The 24379-nt window shown below is 37.4% G+C and overlaps 1 pseudogene and 4 gene segments (V, D, J or C); 2 read left to right on the forward strand and 3 right to left on the reverse strand.

Annotated features, from left to right (window-relative positions):
• Positions 1 to 3226, forward strand: LOC140549266 (Ig lambda-2 chain C region-like). The segment is given in 3 exon segments: positions 1 to 33; positions 1198 to 1297; positions 2774 to 3226. Coding segments are annotated over 3 exon segments (453 nt in total).
• Positions 3227 to 5083: 1857 nt separating this feature from the next.
• LOC140549277 (Ig kappa chain V region K-25-like) lies at positions 5084 to 5615 on the reverse strand. The segment is given in 2 exon segments: positions 5084 to 5418; positions 5567 to 5615. Coding segments are annotated over 2 exon segments (384 nt in total).
• Positions 5616 to 9386: 3771 nt separating this feature from the next.
• LOC140549296 (immunoglobulin kappa variable 6D-21-like) lies at positions 9387 to 9905 on the reverse strand. The segment is given in 2 exon segments: positions 9387 to 9715; positions 9857 to 9905. Coding segments are annotated over 2 exon segments (378 nt in total).
• A 2720-nt stretch (positions 9906 to 12625) lies between these two features.
• LOC140549304 (Ig lambda-2 chain C region-like) lies at positions 12626 to 15717 on the forward strand. The segment is given in 4 exon segments: positions 12626 to 12720; positions 13270 to 13336; positions 13775 to 13874; positions 15337 to 15717. Coding segments are annotated over 4 exon segments (582 nt in total).
• A 6508-nt stretch (positions 15718 to 22225) lies between these two features.
• LOC140549808 (probable non-functional immunoglobulin kappa variable 6D-41) lies at positions 22226 to 22793 on the reverse strand (annotated as a pseudogene).
• Between the last annotated feature and the right edge of the window lie 1586 nt (positions 22794 to 24379).

Raw genomic sequence — 24379 nt, forward strand, 5'->3', positions numbered from 1 at the left:
ATGGTTGACTGTCTGGCCTCAGTGATGAAGGCTGTAAGAGCAAGATACCATGTTCTGTGTTGCTGAGTGTGACTCTGGGCTGGCTGATTACCGCAGTGGTCACTCTTGCATTACCACAGGGTTATACTGTCAGTTTATTGGCAGGTAATGTTTAGTCTTTAAGCTGGAAATATGAAGTTTACTTGGTCTAATTAAATACAGTTAAGTACAGGAGGCCCACCAGTAATGTTACATTCACAAAAGTTCAGTTAGTATTATGATTTTTTTAATTGTCATTAATCAAAACAATTATGTAAAGCAAAAGAAAAAACATTTTTGTTGAGTTTAATCAGTTTACTGAACGTAACTTGTTGGATTTAATTAACAATATTTGGATTGGATTACTTAAAATATATAAGTGTAGTTAATTGTTTATTATTTTAATTGTTTATTCAATTTAATCAAACTAGGTTTGTGTGACTGGTTGACTTAACTAGATTATTTAAATATAGCATTTTATTTTTAAGAGTGTACAGTGCCTTACAGATGAACTGATGCCTCTTTAAAATCATCAGATTTCTCTGCAATAAAACACTAATCAATGTTTTGTGCTGTGCCATATTTTACTGTAAAAAAACAGTTGTAACATTTTACTGAACTGCCAGCAGGGGGTGATTTCATGCTTCTCATATGTAACTCTGTTTTCCTGTAGAGAGACTTGCTGTCTACAAAGGCTTAATGAGTTTAACCCTGCAGCTGAGAACACAGCTTGGATACTGGTGAAGAGAATAATGGACAAATATGAATAATATATTTATGGAAAATGCATTTTAGGATGCTGTAAAAGGTAACTGCAACTTACAGAAACTTGCTTTTTTCAGTAGAAGTTGTCAGAGTTACTCAGACTTAATTGGATATATAAAGTATATCATTCATATTTTTTACATTGTTTAACTTATAGTTTCTGTGGGACTTTACCAACAATACCTTTAACTATTGTTTGCTTCTACATCCCATAACCTATGAGTTACAGTATGATGAGTATGATGAGAAAACTGCTGTGCATGTCCTCAGTTAAGAAATTCTTGAAGCTTAAAAGGTCAAATGAGTTTTAAAAAGATCTTTAAAACAGTCAGCATGTTTATATATTTATTACTAGACATAAGAACACCTTATTACATCCCCCTAACTGCAGTGTACATAGTGTAGTGTGTTTAGAGAGCAGTGTGTTTGGAGCAGCAGGTTTTTGTACAGCCACTGAATGAGTTTGTATCACTGTGGAGGACTTTCGGAGGGGGGACCAAACTGGCAGTTGGACGTAAGTCACTAATTACTACATGTCTAAAATAACAACAGAATAATTAATGAATATTAGTACTCCTGTTCAAATGTGTCTGTTTATCTGTAGTGTTTATTTAATGTCTACTGTGATAAATGAAGGACGGTAACTTCATTGCTAGGAGCTAATTCAGCTCTACATTAATATGAAATTCCTCTTGTAAAACTGTTTAAATGTTCATGTGAAGCTTTAATTCTACACAGCAGGTTTTAATTCAACACTGTGAAATTTGCTTCAAACTGGTGTTTAAGTTTCCTGTGTACCAATGGCAAGCTGCTTCAGTTTTTTCATCTTGACCTAAAATAAACACGCTAGTACTTCTAGTAGTGAAACTCAGGAATAATATTTTCTGTGTAAAATTTCAGTTCTTACTAGTAAGAACTGATGTTTTTTACAGGTTCAAATTAATGGAGGAAAGATTTTTGTCAGTTCTAATTCAGTTGTGAAGTGAACTTGTCTGACAGGTCAAAAATCTAATTATTAAACCTTAAAATTCAGAAACTCAAGAGGATATTTTACGGTTACATAATAAAGTAAAAGTACATTTGTGTTATTTACAAATAAAAATACATTTTAATAGAAAGGTAGAATTTAAACATGTCAAGACATTTTAATTGACACAATTTATACTGAAGAAGTTCTTTTTTAGCTCTTTTTTTTAGAATAAATTAAATCTTGTGAAATCTCTTTTAGAGACGAGTATTTACAACCGATTATAACCAAATGTGCTTTTATTATTAGCAATAATGGCTAATTTATTTTAACTCTAACTAAATACAATAGGCCTTCCAACATTCCTCTTTTATATGTGTTAATAGTTTACAATAACTGGAATTAAATTAATGTATTTTTCAGTAATGATTTTAATATGCACATTCTGATTTGCATGCAAATGTCAATACTTTTAAACATCATAAATTTTATAGAACAATGTATGTAGTTTGATACAGATCTAACATCTGGATAGAATTTTATTTAAACCCAAAACTTTTGTGATGCACCAATAAACACAGTTCTGCTCTGTATGATAAGAGAAGTTAAAGGGTCTAACTGAAACACACACACACACACAAACACACACACACACACACACACACACAGCTGAAAGTCTGTCCTCTCATTGCTTCTACAGCTGTTTCTCTGTACTGACTGAATGAGAGCTTTTGCTGTCTGTATGGAAATATCTGAAACTGTACACTGTTCACTATATAGTGCACTCCAGTACGTCATATCCAGTAATCGTACAACACACTGAAATAGGCAGCATTCAAGCAGTGCACCCCAGCAGAGACTAATACCCATAATGCACTAGTGCCTGATTTGAGTACCAAATTCTGCACCATATAACCAGAATCACAGTTTCTGTTCTCCAGCTGCTGCTTTTCCAGTGTAGGAAACATTGATTAGTAGGTAATTATGAACATCACTGGATCATTGTCTCTGTTTGTCTCCTAGGTGACACAGTGCCCACCCTGACAGTCCTGCCCCCATCCAGTGTAGAGCTGGAGCAAGGGAAGGCCACACTGCTGTGTGTGGGGAGCGGGGGCTTCCCCTCAAACTGGAAGCTGAGCTGGAAGGTGGGCAGTAGCAGTTGGAGCTTGGGGGTCAGTCGCAGCCATGCTCTTCTAAAGGACGACGGCCTCTACAGCTGGAGCAGCACCCTGACCCTCGACCAGCAGCAGTGGCTGAAGAACACAGTGACCTGTGAGGCTACCAAGGACTCCCAGACTCCGGTCAGCAAAACAGTGAGCGCAGACCACTGCTCTGGCCTGTGAGCTCTCTCACACACCTCCGCCTCACTCTGCATCAGAAGATCAGCTTCTTTCTCTTAATTGTCTTTTAAATGTCTTTTAATGAGGAAATGTCAAATTTTCATTCAAATAAAAGCTTTTCTTTCAGAATCTGAAACAGTGCTCTCATTTCTGTTTGACACTTTCTGTTCCAAACACCAGAAATCATTTTCACTATCAGCATCATTTACACTGACTGATCCAGTCCCTGTAGACTAACTACTGCACATGAAAACACACACTCTCTTCATTAACATCATCATTTATACTTTAATACTGTAAAAACGTCCTGAAGGAAAATGGTTGCACAAACCCCAGTGGATAATCCACATCCATGTAGCTACAAGATCAGAAGGGTGTAGCTGATTTTGCTCAATGGTTGCTATGGTGTTGCTATGGGTTTGCTATGGCACTGTTTAGCAGTTGATATGTGGTTGCTGTAGCATCCCAGGTGGTTGATTTGCTTTAATGGTTGAAATTTAATGGATCCAAGTTTTGTTATAATGATTAATTACTTAAAATAAAATCATAATCAAAGTAATTAAAATAACATCATAAAGACAACCAAACAGTCTGACTGTAGCAGCAAAAGAGAAGCTCCATGCAGCGTTACAATCACTGACAAACCAGATACAAATTACAAAGGACACTTCTTGACCGCTCTACAGCCTTCTAAAGGTACTTCTGTCTGTGTCTGCCAACTTTACTGTCATTTGTATTACAGTGAGAATTACAGAACTGTAACCATGGTTACAGTAATAATCACAGCTCTGTAATTACTATCACATTTTAGGACAGATTATTATACTGCCTTTAAAAACACCACTGTATTCATTTAATATTGTGTATTAAGCTCTATAAAATAATGATAAACGGTACAATAAAGAAAACTTAATCAAATTAAGTAAATTAATTTTGTTACAGATAGCAAAAGGAAATGAGTGATAATCTTCACTAAATAAAGTTAGCTAATGTTAGCTAGCATCACCAAAATGGCAACATCATCAACTAAATTCCAGAAAACAAAATCTATCAAAATTTCATGTACAAATTGTTAATTTTGGTGATGCTATGAACACTAGCACACTAGCTAAGAAAGGAGAGCCTCTCTGTAACGTCTCTCTCCCAGTGCAGTGTGGCTACCATTACGTACCATAGCAATGTACCGTAGAGTGACGGCATGGAGAGTTCCTTATTAATCTCTACTCGAATAAACGGAAGGAAATTAAGCTTTCAGCTCCACTTTTCACACTTGCTATCAGTTTACTACATCTTCACAGACTGACTGTTTACCAGCTGAACCATATGAGCTGAAAAGGCTCGGCTAGTAACGTTAGTAAGCTGATGGAACAGACCACTAGCATATGTCTGTTTATCTAAAAGACTGGGCGTCTTTCTCTGTGTATGTTTCACTACTTATCATCTCACTGACTGCAGCTTTCTGTGATTATGGAGGATAGAAAGACGTCCTTCTGTCTGTGAGATGATAAAGACTAATATCTGGTTTGGAAATAATGGAGAATGTATTTCTGGGTTAAGATGGATTATTGCTGAAACTAATGACAATGAATCCAGGTTAAAAGTATGTTTTGTAATTCATAGGATAAAATATATTTACTGTAGAATTCACCCTCTACTGAATTTTGACCATGAAGCTTTACAGATCTACAGTAAGATGCTGTGTTCAGGTTCTACAGTAAGAATTTGATCATTATTCAGTGGTACTGCTGTGAAAACTGCAGAAGTTGGTACAGTCTACACTGTAGACCCACATGATACTCTGAGTTAAGAATGCCATTCTGAATAATATGGATTATAATCAGTAGTGAGTCAGTGTGGTGTGTTTTCTCTCCTCCACAGAGTGTGATTGTGCTGTTTCACATCCTCCAACTCAGGACCTGCAGTAGATCCCACTGCAGCAGTGCAGCCTCTGTGCAGCCTGACTGAGTGAGGGAGGTTTTTGTACGACTCTGTATCACTGTGTGAACAGGTAGGTGCTGCTGATATAATGGAAACTTTGACTGTAATAATCTCCAGCATCTTCAGTCTGGACTCCACTGATGGTCAGAGTGAAGTCAGATCCAGATCCACTGCCTCTAAATCGAGCTGGAAATCCAGACTGAAGCTGATTCGCAAGTTTGATCAGGAGTTTAGGAGCTTCTCCAGGTTTCTGCTGATACCAGTGTAAAAAGTGGTATGAGCTGTAGCAATGTACTGCAGGACTGGTCCTACAGCTGATGGTGACGGTGTCTCCTGGAAGAGCAGATTTCACTGCAGGAGTCTGAGTCACAGTCACCTGACCTATAGACTCTGGAGAAACAGAAATGGAAAACGTAGAACCATTTTCAGATTTTAGACTCTTATGAATTTTATTAAATTTTGTATGAAGAATATTTTAACTTTGACGTTTAATGTAGAAAAGTTTGCTCTTAAAGTTCAATCCAAATCAGTGTCTCACCTCTAGTGCAGAAGATCAGAGTCCAGATGAAGATGGGGATGAAAGTCATGGCTGCTGTGGGTGAAGAACTTGCTGTAGCAGCTCTCAGTCATGAAGTGTTAAACTCACAGGACTATAAACACTCCCAGAGCACTGAAGCATGGAGCGCTCAGTGCAACGTGTCTTCTGTCTATGCAAATATCTTCTTAACAGAACTTCGCAGAGCTTTATTATTTATTATTTCACTTTTTTTATCTACTAATTAACTTTTTTTCATCTTTAAGTACAATTAATAGAATCAACGCTTGTTATTTGAACCAGATGAGCTTCCCAGCCTGAGTTTAGAAATATAATTTGTCCATCATGGCAAATCTATCATTGATCTCAAAGTAGAAAAGACTATTTCAAAATTAAACATTTAAGTATGTTTTTTTAAGTATACAGTATATAAAGTATTTATATTTTTGTGTGAAGGTTGTATGTGTGAGTTATTTAAATAAACTCAGTTGCCTATACTCAAGTTTATTTTATTGATATTACTTTACAAATTTTTGTTTTTGTCAAAAACTTTACTTTTACTTCACAAATTTGTCAAGTTTACTTAATTATTGTGTGTGGTCCTTGCAACATTGTAAATTCAACAAGCTTTGTTATTCTCTCCATTCAGGATATTCATGACTTCATTCATTCTGTGATTTTTTTTATCTTCAGCAACACCATTTTATTTCAGTGAAAAGCAGTGTGAGTGTGGTATTTGTCGTAATTCTGTATAATGCTATTAAAATGCAGTAGCTGTTTTATTAAAAATGTTTTGTGTGATACACTCATAAAATGTGTTTTGAATAAAAGTTGTGTAAAACAAACATGTTATAATATTTTGAGTTAAGGTGAATTTATTCAATTGTGTGAAACTGCATGAATGAACTGAGCTGTTTGAATTAAATATCAGGACCTTTAGGCTTTGCCTTATGTTTGATCAGTGCCACCTACAATCTTGTAATCAGTCAGTGGGCCTATACATAGGGCTACAGGTAGTCACTGTGCTGTTTGGTGACATGGTGTGTACCACACTCAACATGGATCAGAGGAAGCGAAGGAAAAAGTTGTCTCAGGCGATTAGAAAGACAATTATAGACAAGCATGTTAAAGGTAAAGGTTAGAAGACCATCTTTAAGCAGCTTGACGTTCCTGTGACTACAGTTGCACATATTACTCAGAAATTTAAGATCCATTAGACTGTAGCCAAACTCTCTGGATGTGGCCACAGGAGAAATATTGATGATAAATCAAAGAGACGGATAATGCGAATGGTAACAAAAGAGCCCAGAAAAACTTTGAAATAGATTAAAGGTGAACTTCAAGCTCAAGGAACATCAGTATCAGATCGCACCATCCGTCATTGTTTGAGCCAAAGTTGACTTCATGGGAGACCACCAAGGAGGACACCATTGTTGAAAACTAATCATAAAAAGGCCAGACTGGAATTTGCCAAACTACATGTTGACAAGCCCCAAAGCTTCATGAAGAATGTCCTATGGACAGATGAGACAAAAAAGTAACTTTTTGCCATGGCACATCAGCTCTATGTTCACAGACGGAAAATGAAGCATATTAAGAAAAGAACGATGTCCCTGCTGTGAAACATGGAGGAGGCTCTGTTATGTTCTGGGGCTGCTTGGCTGCATCTGGCACAGGGTGTCTTGAATCTGTGCAGGGTACAATGGAATCTCAAGACTATCAAGGGACTCTAGAGAGAAATGTGCTGCCCAGTGTCAGAAAGCTTGGTCTCAGTTGCAGGTCATGGGTCTTGCAACAGGATAATGACCCAAAAAACACACACCTAAAAATACCCAAGAATGGCTAAGAGGAAATCATTGGACTTCAATGAGCTCTGACCTAAATCCTATTGAGCATCTTTGGAAGGAGCTGAAACATGCCATCTGGAAAAGCCACCCTTTAAACCTGAGACAACTGGAGCAGTTTGCTCATGAAGAGTGTGCCTAAATTCCTGCTGAGAGGTGCAGAAGTCTCATTGACACTTACAGGAATCATTTGATTGCAGGTTGTACAACAAAATATTACGTTAAGGATACCATCCATTTCTGGCCAGGCCTGTATAATTAGTTTATTTTTTTAATAATTCTGTTAAAGCATGGTTGGAAAGCAATGTCTGGCTTTCATTGGTTAATTTTCATAGCATTTCTATTTATTATTACTTTTGTCAGATTCAAGTTATTTCTGTGACCATTGTGGGTTTTCTGTCATTTACCGAGGGGTACCAACAGTTTTGTCCATGTGTGTTTTAGGCATGTCCTCCCCTCACACTCTCCACAAGTGTAATTAATCCTCCCAGGCTACCTTCATGTCTGAGTGTATTTATTCTTTTATATGATACAATGGTTGACTGTCTGGCCTCAGTGATGAAGGCTGTAAGAGCAAGATACCATGTTCTGTGTTCTGAGTGTGACTCTGGGCTGGCTGATTACTGCAGTGGTCACTCTTGCATTACCACAGGGTTATACTGTCAGTTTATTGGCAGGTAATGTTTAGTCTTTAAGCTGGAAACATGGAGTTTACTTGGTCTAATTAAATACAGTTGAGTACAGGAGGCCCACCAGTTATGTTACATTTGCATAAGTTGTCAGTATAATGATTTTTTTATTGTCATTAATCAAAACAATTTTGATTAAAATGAGCAAAAGAGAAGCTCCATGCAGCGTTACAATCACTGACAAACCAGATACAAATTACAAAGGACACTTCTTGACCGCTCTACAGCCTTCGAAAGGTACTTCTGTCTGTGTCTGCCAACTTTACTGTCATTTGTATTACAGTGAGAATAACAGAATTGTAACCATGGTTACAGTAATAATCACAGCTCTGTAATTACTATCACATTTTAGCACAGAATATTATACTGCCTTTAAAGGCATCAATGAATTCATTTTAATATTGTGTATTAAGCTCTATAAAATAAAGATATACTGTACAATAAAGAAAACATTTATGAGAATCATTTTTAACATTTTAAAATGTTTTTAATGTATAGATAGTAAATTAATTTTGTTATAGATAGCAAAAGGAAATGAGTGATAATCTTCACTAAATAAAGTTAGCTAATGTTAGCTAGCATCACCAAAATGGCAACATCATCAACTAAATTCCAGAAAACAAAATCTATCAAAATTTCATGTATAAATTGTTAATTTTGGTAATTCTATGAACACTAGCACACTAGCTAAGAAAGGAGAGCCTCTCTGTAACGTCTCTCTCCCAGTGCAGTGTGGCTACCATTACGTACCATAGCAATGTACCGTAGAGTGACGGCATGGAGAGTTCCTTATTAATCTCTACTGGAATAAACGGAAGGGAATTAAGCTTTCAGCTCCACTTTTCACACTTGCTATCAGTTTACTACATCTTCACAGACTGACTGTTTACCAGCTGAACCATATGAGCTGAAACGGCTCGGCTAGTAACGTTAGTAAGTTAGGAAACAGACCACTAGCATATGTCTGTTTATCTAAAAGACTGGACGTCTTTCTCTGTGTATGTTTCACTACTTATCATCTCACTGACTGCAGCTTTCTGTGATTATGGAGGATAGAAAGTTGGTAAAGTGTACACTGTAGACCCACATGATACTCTGAGTTAAGAATGCCATTCTGAATAATATGGATTATAATCAGTAGTGAGTCAGTGTGGTGTGTTTTCTCTCCTCCACAGAGTGTGATTGTGCTGTTTCACATCCTCCAACTCAGCACCTGCAGTAGATCCCACTGCAGCAGTGCAGTCTCTGTGAAGCCTGACTGAGTGAGGGAGGTTTTTGTACGACTCTGTATCACTGTGTGAACACATAACCACTATGAGCACTCTGACAGTGATAATCTCCAGCATCTTCAGGCTGGACTCCACTGATGGTCAGAGTGAAGTCAGATTCAGATCCACTGCCTCTGAATCGAGCTGGAAATCCAGACTGAAGCTGATTCGCAAGTTTAATCAGGAGTTTAGGAGCTTCTCCAGGTTTCTGCTGATACCAGTGTAAGTTGTGGCCAGATGAGCTGTGATGATATACTGCAGGACTGGTTCTACAGCTGATGGTGACGGTGTCTCCTGGAAGAGCAGATTTTACTTCAGGAGTCTGAATCACAGTCACCTGACCTTTTGACTCTGGAGAAACAGAAATAAAGTAAAAATGTTTTCAGATTTTAGACTCTTATGAATTTTATTAAACTTTCTATGAAGATTGTTTAAACTCACAGGTTTGTAGGATAGTTTGCTTCAAAGGTTCAAGCTGAATCAGTGTCTCACCTCTAGTGCAGAAGATTAGAGTCCAGATGAAGATGGGGATGACAGTCATGGCTGCTGTGGGTGAAGAAGTTGCTGTAGCAGCTCTCAGTCATGAAGTGTTAAACTCACAGGACTATAAACACTCCCAGAGCACTGAAGCATGGAGCGCTCAGTGCAACGTGTCTTCTGTCTATGTAAATTGCAATGCTTCTTATTTGAACCAGATGAGCTTCCCAGCCTACGTTTAGAAATATGATTAGTAAAAAAGGCTTCATCAATCATCAGAAATTTAAGTGTGATCTCAATCTGGAGAAGACTATTAAAACTGAACATTTAAATATTGTTTATATATAAGACATCTAAAGTATATTTGTCATTTTTGTGTGAAAGTTGTACTTGTGAGTTATTTTAATAATATAAGTTGCCTATAATTAGATTTGTTTCATTAAAATGACTTAACACATTTGTGTTACTAAAACTTGAGTCAGTTTGCTTGTTTCAACAAAATACAGTTGAGTTGTCAAGTTTACTTATTGAATTTGTGTTTGGTCATTGGAACATTGTAAAGTAAATTTAAAAACACAAGCTTTGTTACTCTCTCCAGTCAGGATATTCATGTCATCCATGATTCATGATATTTTCTCTTGAGTAACATCTTTTTATTTTATTGAAAAGCAGTGTGAGTGTGGTATTTGTAATAATTCTGTATAATTTTAGACTGCATTAGCTGTTTTATTAAAATATGTTTTGATGATACACTCATAAGGGTTTTTAGTAAAGTTAATATGAGCCAATATAAAGCCAATGAGCAGAAACACTTTGAGTGGTCCTTTGTATTAATAAAGTCTTAACAGAATTTCAGCAAACAATATTTCACTGCAGCAGCAGCAGAGACACATCTGAATGCACTGAGGTAAAGATCTTGAAAATGTTCTGTTGATGCTTTAATGATATTAAGTAGATTTACTATTAATATGTCACATCAAGTAGATGCAATACGTTACATCCATCAAGCAAAACCTAACCCAGCCTTATCCAAAACTTGGTTCTAATCCTTACCTCAACTTCAACCCAAAACCTAATCCTAACCCTAATCCTGTTTATGATCAGTCATTTCTCAGGTTAACATCTACAGATCTGAACTGGAACTCTCCAAATAAAGTAAAGAGCTGAATTCAGTAGAAGTCTTCAGTAAAACTCTCTTTATGATCTTCTGAATTTTCAGGTGCTGCTACATCACTGACATGTTGTTTAGATCTTACTGAGACTCTGATGAGTGTTTATTTAATCTAAAAAGGAACATGTTCCTAATAAAGTGTCAATAAATTAACTTTTTGCAATACTTTTCTATAAAATCTTACTGGACTGTTAAAAAACTTAAGTTAACATAACTTAAAGACAGAAATTTGGGATCACAAAGGCTGATTAAGATGAACAACTTCAAAATGGAAATTAGATAAACGCCCTTAATTGATTTGTGTAAAATAAACTTAATGAATATTTTTAGTAAAGGTGAATTTATATTACCATATATATTGTCAGGCCCTTGTTATCGCACTTTCCCCCGGTTGCAATCCCAGGTTGCCGCCCACAGGTCCATATAAGGACTTCTGCCTCATTTCTGCTTCATTTGTGTTGATTTTGTGTTCATGTGTTGCACCTGGGACTGGGAGCATTTAAGGAGCCTCCTTACAAAGAGTCACTGCCGTGAAATGAAACTGCACGTGTCTGTGGCACGTTCCTGTTAACTAGCATCTGTTCCTGTTCAAGTTATTTCCAAGTCTGGTTCTAGAGGCAAGCGTGTTACATTGCGCCCAGTTCATGCTTCATGGTGGCTCAAGCTCACGAGGCAGTTTCACGACATACTCAGGTTGGGCTTGACTGGTTATCTAGTTCAGGCAGCTGTTTCTCTGGTTAACCCAGTCACAGGTTTGTTGTGTTCACCACTTTGTTTGTCACGTTCTGTTTGTGTTCCAGTTGTTATGGAAAATTATATTATAACCACATTATAATTTTATGTTGATTCATAATAGACTCATTTAAAATCCACTCATTCATTGTAATCATGCTCAGCGTTGTGATAGTGTGTGCTAACTGTAATCATGTGTTGGCCTTGCAACTGCCTGTACGGCATATGTTAAATCGCTCTTTTCTTTCCATGAAACACTATTGTTTTTCCTAGCATAGATTACAGCTGCATTGGGAGTGCACCTGACGTACTTACAGCCTATCTTAACCTGCTAGTAACCTCTCGACCCGGACAATGTGTCCTCTCAGGCGCCAGCACTCCTGAACAAAGTATCTCTTCAGACGTCGGTGTGGCACACACACCCTCTCCTCCTCCCTTTTCTCAACTCCCTAATCTATACTATAAATATGTATGTTAACTTTTTTTTCCTCAGTCTGTATCGTGGTCACGAGCTGCGTGCAGACTCAATAAAACTTTGCTACTCAATGCATATTCCTGTCTGCCTTATCGATTCTTGACAGAATTCCACGACACAGTTTTGCCCATTAGTTTGCTGCTCATTGATTTCACTCTACCTTCCTGTGATTCACTGTTGTGTTTTAATAAAGCCTTGCTTAGTTCAGTCTCTGTGAGTGTTCACCCCCTTAATTGACTGGCTGCACACGCCATGACACATATTAGGCATGTCCACCCGCTCACTCTCTAACAGTGTGTAATTGTTTCTCCCAGGCTGCCTTCACATCTGAGTGTATTTATTCTTTTATATAATACAATGGTTGACTGTCTGGCCTCAGTGATGTAGGTTGTAAGAGCAAGATACCATGTTCTGTGTTGCTGAGTGTGACTCTGGGCTGGCTGATTACCGCAGTGGTCACTCTTGCATTACCACAGGGTTATACTGTCAGTTTATTGGCAGGTAATGTTTAGTCTTTAAGCTGGAAATATGAAGTTTACTTGGTCTAATTAAATACAGTTAAGTACAGGAGGCCCACCAGTAATGTTACATTCACAAAAGTTCAGTTAGTATTATGATTTTTTTAATTGTCATTAATCAAAACAATTATGTAAAGTAAAAGAAAAAGCATTTTTTTGAGTTTAATCAGTTAACTGAACGTAACTCTGTGTTGGATTTAATTAACAATGTTTGGTTTGGATTACTTAAAATATATAAGTGTAGTTAATTGTTTATTATTTTAATTGTTTATCCAATTTAATCAAACTAGATTTGTGTGACTGGTTGACTTAACTAGATTATTTAAATATAGCATTTTATTTTTAAGAGTGTACAGTGCCTTACAGATGAACTGATGCCTCTTTAAAATCATCAGATTGCTCTGCATTAAAACACTAATCAATGTTTTGTGCTGTGCCATATTTTACTGTAAAAAAACAGTTGTAACATTTTACTGAACTGCCAGCAGGGGGTGATTTCATGCTTCTCATATGTAACTCTGTTTTCCTGTAGAGAGACTTGCTGTCTACAAAGGCTTAATGAGTTTAACCCTGCAGCTGAGAACACAGCTTGGATACTGGTGAAGAGAATAATGGACAAATATGAACAATATATTTATGGAAAATGCATTTTAGGATGCTGTAAAAGGTAACTGCAACTTACAGAAACTTGCTTTTTTCAGTAGAAGTTGTCAGAGTTACTCAGACTTAATTGGATATATAAAGTATATCATTCATATTTTTTACATTGTTTAACTTATAGTTTCTGTTGGACTGTACCAACAATACCTTTAAATATTTTTTACTTCTACATCCCATAATCTATGAGTTACAGTTTGGTGAGTATGATGAGAAAACTGCTGTGCATGTCCTCAGTTAAGAAATTCTTGAAGCTTAAAAGGTCAAATGAGTTTTAAAAAGATCTTTAAAACAGTCAGCATGTTTATATATTTATTACTAGACATAACACCTTATTACACTCCCCCCTAACTGCAGTGTACATATTGTAGTGTGTTTAGAAAGCAGTGTGTTTGGAGCAGCAGGTTTTTGTACAGCCACTGAATGAGTTTGTATCACTGTGGAGGACTTTCGGAGGGGGGACCAAACTGGCAGTTGGACGTAAGTCACTAATTACTACATGTCTAAAATAGCAACAGAATAATTAAGGAATATTAGTATTCCTGTTCAAATGTGTCTGTTTATCTGTAGTGTTTATTTAACATCTACTGTGATAAATGAAGGACAGTAACTTCATTGCTAGGAGCTAATTCAGCTCTACATTAATATGAAATTCCTCTTGTAAAACTGTTTAAATGTTCATGTGAAGCTTTAATTCTACACAGCAGGTTTTAATTCAACACTGTGAAATTTGCTTCAAACTGGTTTTTAAGTTTCCTGTGTACCAATGGCAAGCTGCTTCAGTTTTTTCATCTTGACCTGAAATAAACATGCTAGTACTTCTAGTAGTGAAACTCAGGAATAATATTTTCTGTGTAAAATTTCAGTTCTTACTAGTAAGAACTGATGTTTTTTACAGGTTCAAATTAATGGAGGAAAGATTTAGTCAGTTTTAATTCAGTTGTGAAGTGAACTTGTCTGACCTGTCAAAAATCTAATTATTAAACCTTAAAATTCAGAAACTCAAGAGGTTATTTTACGTTTACATAATAAAGTAAAAGTACATTTGTGTTATTTACAAATAAAAATACATTTTAATAGAAAGGTAGAATTTCAACATGTCAAGACATTTTAATTGACACAATTTATACTGAAGAAGTTCTTTTTTTTAGAATAAATTAAATCTTGTGAAATCTCTTTTAGAGACGAGTATTTACAACCAGTTATAACCAAATGTGCTTTTATTATTAGCAATAATGGCTAATTTATTTTAACTCTAAGTAAATACAATAGGCCTTCCAACATTCCTCTTTTACATGTGTAAATAGTTTACAATAACTGGAATTAAATTAATGTATTTTTCAGTAATGATTTTAATATGCACATTCTGATTTGCATGCAAATGTCAATACTTTTAAACATCATAAATTTTATAGAACAATTTATGTAGTTTGATACAGATCTAACATCTGGATAGATTTTTATTTAAACCCAAAAGTTTTGTGATGCACCAATAAACACAGTTCTGCTCTGTATGATAAGAGAAGTGAAAGGGTCTAACTGAAAGACACACACACACACACACACACACACACACACACACACACAGCTGAAAGCCAGTCCTCTCATTGCTCCTACAGCTGTTTCTCTGTACTGACTGAATGAGAGCTTTTGCTGCCTGTATGGAAATATCTGAAACTGTACACTGTTCACTATATAGTGAACTCCAGTACTTCCTATCCAGTAATCAGACAACACACTGAAATAGGCAGCATTCAAGCAGTGCACCCCAGCAGAGACTAATACCCATAATGCACTAGTGCCTGATTTGAGTACCAAATTCTGCACCATATAACCAGAATCACAGTTTCTGTTCTCCAGCTGCTGCTTTTCCAGTGTAGGAAACATTGATTAGTAGGTAATTATGAACATCACTGGGTCATTGTCTCTGTTTGTCTCCTAGGTGACACAGTGCCCACCCTGACAGTCCTGCCCCCATCCAGTGTAGAGCTGGAGCAAGGGAAGGCCACACTGCTGTGTGTGGGGAGCGGGGGCTTCCCCTCAAACTGGAAGCTGAGCTGGAAGGTGGGCAGTAGCAGTTGGAGCTTGGGGGTCAGTCGCAGCCATGCTCTTCTAAAGGACGACGGCCTCTACAGCTGGAGCAGCACCCTGACCCTCGACCAGCAGCAGTGGCTGAAGAACACAGTGACCTGTGAGGCTACCAAGGACTCCCAGACTCCAGTCAGCAAAACAGTGAGCGCAGACCACTGCTCTGGCCTGTGAGCTCTCTCACACACCTCCGCCTCACTCTGCATCAGAAGATCAGCTTCTTTCTCTTAAATGTCTTTTAATGAGGAAATGTCAAATTTTCATTCAAATAAAAGCTTTTCTTTCAGAATCTGAAACAGTGCTCTCATTTCTGTTTGACACTTTCTGTTCCAAACACCAGAAATCATTTTCACTATCAGCATCATTTACACTGACTGATCCAGTCCCTGTAGACTAACTACTGCACATGGAATCACACACTCTCTTCATTAACATCATCATTTATACTTTAATACTGTAAAAACGTCCTGAAGGAAAATGGTTGCACAAACCCCAGTGGATAATCCACATCCATGTAGCTACAAGGTCAGAAGGGTGTAGCTGATTTTGCTCAATGGTTGCTATGGTGTTGCTATGGGTTTGCTATGGCACTGTATAGCAGTTGATATGTGGTTGCTGTAGCATCCCAGGTGGTTGATTTGCTTTAATGGTTGAAATTTAATGGATCAAAGTTTTGTTATAACGATTAATTACTTAAAATAAAATCATAATCAAAGTTATTAAAATAACATCATAAAGACGACCAAGCAGTCTGACTGTAGCAGCAAAAGAGAAGCTCCATGCAGCGTTACAATCACTGACAAACCAGATACAAATTACAAAGGACACTTCTTGACCGCTCTACAGCCTTCGAAAGGTACTTCTGTCTGTGTCTGCCAACTTTACTGTCATTTGTATTACAGTGAGAATTACAGAACTGTAACCATGGTTACAGTAATAATCACAGCTCTGTAATTACTATCACATTTTAGGACAGATTATTATACTGCCTTTAAAGGCATCACTGCATTCATTTTAATATTGTGTATTAAGCTCTATAAAATAATGATATACTGTACAATAAAGAAAATGTTTATGATAATCATTTTTAACATTTTAAAATGTTTTTAATGTATATATAGTAAATTAATTTAGTTATAGATAGCAAAAGGAAATGAGTGATAATCTTCACTAAATAAAGCTAGCTAATGTTAGCTAGCATCACCAAAATGGTAATGTCATCAACTAAATTCCAGAAAACAAAATCTATCAAAATTTCATGTACAAATTGTTAATTTTGGTGATGCTATGAACACTAGCACACTAGCTAAGAAAGGAGAGCCTCTCTGTAACGTCTCTCTCCCAGTGCAGTGTGGCTACCATTATGTACCATAGCAATGTACCGTAGAGTGACGGCATGGAGAGTTCCTTATTAATCTCTACTCGAATAAACGGAAGGAAATTAAGCTTTCAGCTCCACTTTTCACACTTGCTATCAGTTTACTACATCTTCACAGACTGACTGTTTACCAGCTGAACCATATGAGCTGAAACGGCTCGGCTAGTAACGTTAGTAAGCTGAGGGAACAGACCACTAGCATATGTCTGTTTATCTAAAAGACTGGACGTCTTTCTCTGTGTATGTTTCACTACTTATCATCTCACTGACTGCAGCTTTCTGTGATTATGGAGGATAGAAAGACGTCCTTCTGTCTGTGAGATGATAAAGACTAATATCTGGTTTGGAAATAATGGAGAATGTATTTCTGGGTTAAGATGGATTATTGCTGAAACTAATGGAAATGAATACAGGTTAAAAGTATGTTTTGTAATTCATAGGATAAAATATTTTTACTGTAGAATTTTGACCATGATGCTTTACAGATCTACAGTAAGATGCTGTGTTCAGGTTCTACAGTAAGAATTTGATCATTATTCAGTGGTACTGCTGTGAAAACTGCAGAAGTTGGTACAGTGTACACTGTAGACCCACATGATACTCTGAGTTAAGAATGCCATTCTGAATAATATGGATTATAATCAGTAGTGAGTCAGTGTGGTGTGATTTCTCTCCTCCACAGAGTGTGATTGTGCTGTTTCACATCCTCCAACTCAGGACCTGCAGTAGATCCCACTGCAGCAGTGCAGTCTCTGTGCAGCCTGACTGAGTGAGGGAGGTTTTTGTACGACTCTGTATCACTGTGTGAACATGTAGGTGCTGCTGATATAATGATAACTCTGACAGTAATAATCTCCAGCATCTTCAGGCTGGACTCCACTGATGGTCAGAGTGAAGTCAGATCCAGATCCACTGCCTCTAAATCGAGCTGGAAATCCAGACTGAAGCTGATTTGCAAGTTTGATCAGGAGTTTAGGAGCTTCTCCAGGTTTCTGCTGATACCAGTGTAAGTAGTGGTATGAGCTGTAGCAATGTACTGCAGGACTGGTCCTACAGCTGATGGTGACGGTGTCTCCTGGAAGAGCAGATTTCACTGCAGGAGTCTCAGTCACCTGACCTATAGACTCTGGAGAAACAGAAATGGACAACGTAGAACCATTTTCAGATTTTATACTCTTATGCATTTTATAAAATTTTGTATGAAGAATATTTTAACTTTGACGTTTAATGTAGAAAAGTTTGCTCTTAAAGTTCAATCCAAATCAGTGTCTCACCTCTAGTGCAGAAGATCAGAGTCCAGATGAAGATGGGGATGAAAGTCATGGCTGCTGTGGGTGAAGAAGTTGCTGTAGCTGCTCTCAGTCATGAAGTGTTAAACTCACTGGACTATAAACACTCCCAGAGCACTGAAGCATGGAGAGCTCAGTAAAACGTGTCTTCTGTCTATGCAAATATCTTCTTAACAGAACTTCGCAGAGCTTTATTATTTATTATTTCACTTTTTTATCTACTAATGAACTTTTTTTCATCTTGAAGTACAATTAATTGAATCAACGCTTGTTATTTGAATCAGATGAGCTTCCCAGCCTGAGTTTAGAAATATAATTTGTCCATCATGGCAAATCTATCATTGATCTCAAAGTAGGAAAGACTATTTCAAAATTAAACATTTAAGTATGTTTTTTTAAGTATACAGTATATAAAGTATTTATATTTTTGTGTGAAGGTTGTATGTGTGAGTTATTTAAATAAACTCAGTTGCCTATACTCAAGTTTATTTTATTGATATTACTTTACAAATTTTTGTTTTTGTCAAAAACTTTTACTTCACAAATTTGTCAAGTTTACTTAATTATTGTGTGTGGTCCTTGCAACATTGTAAATTCAACAAGCTTTGTTATTCTCTCCATTCAGGATATTCATGACTTCTGTGATTTTTTTTTATCTTCAGCAACACCATTTTATTTCAGTGAAAAGCAGTGTGAGTGTGGTATTTGTCATAATTCTGTATAATGCTATTAAAATGCAGTAGCTGTTTTGTTAAAAATGTTTTGTGTGATACACTCATAAAATGTGTTTTGAATAAAAGTTGTGTAAAACAAACATGTTATAATATTTTGAGTTAAGGTGAATTTATTCAATTGTGTGAAACTGCATGAATGAACTGAGCTGTTTGAATTAAATATCAGGACCTTTAGGCTTTGCCTTATGTTTGATCAGTGCCACCTACAATCTTGTAATCAGTCAGTGGGCCTATACATAGGGCTACAGGTAGTCACTGTGCTGTTTGGTGACATGGTGTGTACCACACTCAACATGGATCAGAGGAAGCGAAGGAAAAAGTTGTCTCAGGCGATTAGAAAGACAATTATAGACAAGCATGTTAAAGGTAAAGGTTAGAAGACCATCTTTAAGCAGCTTGACGTTCCTGTGACTACAGTTGCACATATTACTCAGAAATTTAAGATCCATTAGACTGTAACCAAACTCCCTGGATGTGGCCACAGGAGAAATATTGATGATAAATCAAAGAGACGGATAATACGAATTGTAACAAAAGAGCCCAGAAAAACTTTGAAATAGATTAAAGGTGAACTTCAAGCTCAAGGAACATCAGTATCAGATCGCACCATCCGTCATTGTTTGAGCCAAAGTTGACTTCATGGGAGACCACCAAGGAGGACACCATTGTTGAAAACTAATCATAAAAAGGCCAGACTGGAATTTGCCAAACTACATGTTGACAAGCCCCAAAGCTTCATGAAGAATGTCCTATGGACAGATGAGACAAAAAAGTAACTTTTTGCCATGGCACATCAGCTCTATGTTCACAGACAGAAAGTGAAGCATATTAAGAAAAGAATGCTGTCCCTGCTGTGAAACATGGAGGAGGCTCTGTTATGTTCTGGGGCTGCTTGGCTGCATCTGCCACAGGGTGTCTTGAATCTGTGCAGGGTACAATTAAATCACAAGACTATCAAGGGACTCTAGAGAGAAATGTGCTGCCCAGTGTCAGAAATCTTGGTCTCAGTTGTAGGTCATGGGTCTTGCAACAGGATAATGACCCAAAAAACACACAGCTAAAAATACTCAAGAATGGCTAAGAGGAAATCATTGGACTTCTATGAGCTCTGACCTAAATCCTATTGGGCATCTTTGGAAGGAGCTGAAACATGCCGTCTAGAAAAGTCACCCTTTAAACCTGAGACAACTGGAGCAGTTTGCTCATGAAGAGTGGGACAAAATTCCTGCTGAGAGGTGCAGAAATCTCATTGACACTTACAGGAATCATTTGATTGCAGATTGTACAACAAAATATTACGTTAAGGATACCAACCATTTCTGGTCAGGCCTGTATAATGAGTTTATTTTTTTAATAATTCTGTTGAAGCATGGTTGGAAAGCAATGTCTGGCTTTCATTGGTTAATTTTCATAGCATTTTTATTTATTATTACTTTTGTCAGATTCAAGTTATTTCTGTGACCATTGTGGGTTTTCCTGTCATTTACCGAGGGGTACCAACAGTTTTGTCCATGTGTGTTTTAGGCATGTCCTCCCCTCACACTCTCCATAAGTGTGTAATTAATCCTCCCAGGCTACCTTCATGTCTGAGTGTATTTATTCTTTTATATAATGCAATGGTTGACTGTCTGGCCTCAGTGATGTAGGCTGTAAGAGCAAGATACCATGTTCTGTGTTCTGAGTGTGACTCTGGGCTGGCTGATTACTGCAGTGGTCACTCTTGCATTACCACAGGGTTATATTGCCAGTTTATTGGCAGGTAATGTTTAATGTTTAAGCTGGAAACATGAAGTTTACTTGGTCTAATTAAATACAGTTGAGTACAGGAGGCCCACCAGTTATGTTACATTTGCATAAGTCGTCAGTATAATGATTTTTTTATTGTCATTAATCAAAACAATTTTGATTAAAATGAGCAAAAGAGAAGCTCCATGCAGCATTACAATCACTGACAAACCAGATACAAATTACAAAGGACACTTCTTGACCGCTCTACAGCCTTCGAAAGGTACTTCTGTCTGTGCCTGCCAATTTACTGTCATTTGTATTACAGTGAGAATAACAGAATTGTAACCATGGTTACAGTAATAATCACAGCTCTGTAATTACTATCAGATTTTAGCACTGAATATTATACTGCCTTTAAAGGCATCACTGCATTCATTTTAATATTGTGTATTAAGCTCTATAAAGTAATGATATACTGTACAATAAAGAAAACATTTATGATAATCATTTTTAACATTTTAAAATGTTTTTAATGTATAGATAGTAAATTAATTTAGTTATAGATAGCAAAAGGAAATGAGTGACAAGCTTCACTAAATAAAGCTAGCTAATGTTAGCTAGCATCTCCAAAATGGCAACATCATCAACTAAATTCCAGAAAACAAAATCTATCAAAATTTCATGTACAAATTCATAATTTTGGTGATGCTATGAACACTAGCACACTAGCTAAGAAAGGAGAGCCTCTCTGTAACGTCTCTCTCCCAGTGCAGTGTGGCTACCATTATGTACCATAGCAATGTACCGTAGAGTGACGGCATGGAGAGTTCCTTATTAATCTCTACTGGAATAAACGGAAGGAAATTAAGCTTTCAGCTCCACTTTTCACACTTGCTATCAGTTTACTACATCTTCACAGACTGACTGTTTACCAGCTGAACCATATGAGCTGAAACGGCTCGGCTAGTAACGTTAGTAAGCTGAGGAAACAGACCACTAGCATATGTCTGTTTATCTAAAAGACTGGGCGTCTTTCTCTGTGTATGTTTCACTACTTATCATCTCACTGACTGCAGCTTTCTGTGATTATGGAGGATAGAAAGACGTCCTTCTGTCTGTGAGATGATAAAGACTAATATCTGGGTTGGAAATAATGGAGAATGTATTTCTGGGTTGAGATGGATTATTGCTGAAACTAATGGAAATGAATACAGGTTAAAAGTATGTTTTGTAATTCATAGGATAAAATATATTTACTGTAGAATTCACCCTCTACTGAATTTTGACCATGATGCTTTACAGATCTACAGTAAGATGCTGTGTTCAGGTTCTACAGTAAGAATTTGATCATTATTCAGTGGTACTGCTGTGAAAACTACAGAAGTCGTTACAGTGTACACTGTAGACCCACATGAAACTCTGAGTTAAGAATGCCATTCTGAATAATATGGATTATAATCAGTAGTGAGTCAGTGTGGTGTGTTTTCTCTCCTCCACAGAGTGTGATTGTGCTGTTTCACATCCTCCAACTCAGCACCTGCAGTAGATCCCACTGCAGCAGTGCAGTCTCTGTGCAGCCTGACTGAGTGAGGGAGGTTTTTGTACGACTCTGTATCACTGTGTGAACAGGTCTGTGCTGCTGATATAATGATAACTCTGACAGTAATAATCTCCAGCATCTTCAGTCTGGACTCCACTGTTGGTCAGAGTGAAGTCAGATCCAGATCCACTGCCTCTGAATCGAGCTGGAAATCCAGACTGAAGCTGATTCGCAAGTTTAATCAGGAGTTTAGGAGCTTCTCCAGGTTTCTGCTGATACCAGTGTAAGTAGTGGCCGTTTGAGTTGCTATACACTGCAGGACTGGTTCTACAGCTGATGGTGACGGTGTCTCCTGGAAGAGCAGATTTTACTTCAGGAGTCTGAGTCACAGTCACCTGACCTTTGGACTCTGGAGAAACAGAAATAAAGTAGAAATATTTTTACATTTTTTACTTTTATGAACTTTATGTGAACTTTGTTTAATAACATTTTAACTGAATATGTTCATTACATGCTAGCTGTGAAAGTTCAATCTGAATCAGTGTCTCACCTCTAGTGCAGAAGATCAGAGTCCAGATGAAGATGGGGATGAAAGTCATGGCTGCTGTGGGTGAAGAAGTTGCTGTAGCAGCTCTCAGTCATGAAGTGTTAAACTCACAGGACTATAAACACTCCCAGAGCACTGAAGCATGGAGCGCTCAGTGCAACGTGTCTTCTGTCTATGCAAATATCTTCTTAACAGAACTTCACCAGAACTTTCACTTCTGTAGATCATCTCCTGCAGGTTTCATCTTCATAGTTCACTGAATATTAAAACAGTAAATATACATGCAGTGAGGGAGGGGTTGGAGATGAGATAGAACATAATTTCTGATTCAATCATTTGGAGTTTGGATTGTAGTGTTTCTATTTCAGCTTTCTGTAAAGGTGTTCAGTGCTGGACAGCACACACTGGACCCTTGTGGTCAAAGAGAGAGTCTGGGTTTCTGCTCTAAGATTTCTGAGAAGAGCCTGCAGTTCCTCTATCAGCACAGCTGGATCTTCCTCATCATCTCTGAGCTGAGTTTGGAGATCAGTGCTTTTGAGAAAGATTCAGGAGTGGTGATGCTCACCTGGGTTCCACTGTGTCTAGGGTCCTGAAGGTCCAGAGCTGCAGAAACAGAGCTGCTGCTCTTGTGCCCTTTCTATTTTTCCAAAGACATTGAGGATGAAGTCTATTTATAAATGAGGAGCAGCATCTGAACGTACAGCTGAGTTTACTGTGAAACTATCAGGTCATTTCTGAGTTTACTGACTGAAGCTGGAGCTCTTCTTCAGATGATCTCTTTCCACTGTTGGGTTGTGGATTATTGGACTAGTTCTACTGTTCAAGTTCTGAATGGTTTGATGATGTGTGTGATCAAGCAGACATGGGTGCACACATTAACCTGGTAATTATGAGTCTGTTGTGTTTGGGCATGAACACATCATGGAGGGCACTTGTCATCTAGTGACCAGAACAAAGACTGAAGAACTCTAATGCAGGACCTGTAAGAACCAGATAAATCTGACCTCTGAGCTCTTACTACTACTGTTAAACACTTGACCAACATCACCTGAACTTATATAATATCATGATAAGCCTACAGATACTAGCGCCATCCCTCCAGAGAACACAGTTCCACTGCTCCATAGCTAGGGGGGCTTTATACCCCTTTAGCCCATGTTTGGCATTAGTCATTGTGCCAGTAGGTTCATGTTTATCTGCTCCCCTGAGTCCTATTCAACTGACGATACTTCTCTCAGGGACTAAACAATCTGTGGGCAGGCATTTGTACATCTGTGTCAGCAATGTCTGCAATTTAAATTATCTTAAAAGAGGTGTCCACAAATATCTGGACATATGTATTTAGTGCTAATAAATATGACATTAGACATAAAACAATCATTGTGGGAAAATGTGGTGTAGACTCGTGTGAACAAGCTTTATGTTCCAATGAATTTTAATGAAACTAGTGCCTCTGTAGTTATGTCAGATTGGAGATTATACTGAAGAATCAACTGGAGGAAGATCAGAGTAGGACTGTAGAAGACTGATGATAAAATAAAGGTGCACAGACAGATACACTTGATCACCAGTAAGGAGATGTAGAAACATTGTATATGGTTAATGTGGTGTGTTTTCTCTCCTCCACAGAGTGTGATTGTGCTGTTTCACATCCTCCAACTCAGGACCTGCAGTAGATCCC

The sequence above is a fragment of the Salminus brasiliensis genome, chromosome 2 (genome assembly GCF_030463535.1).
Source record: "Salminus brasiliensis chromosome 2, fSalBra1.hap2, whole genome shotgun sequence".
Classification (NCBI taxonomy): Eukaryota; Metazoa; Chordata; class Actinopteri; order Characiformes; family Bryconidae; genus Salminus; species Salminus brasiliensis.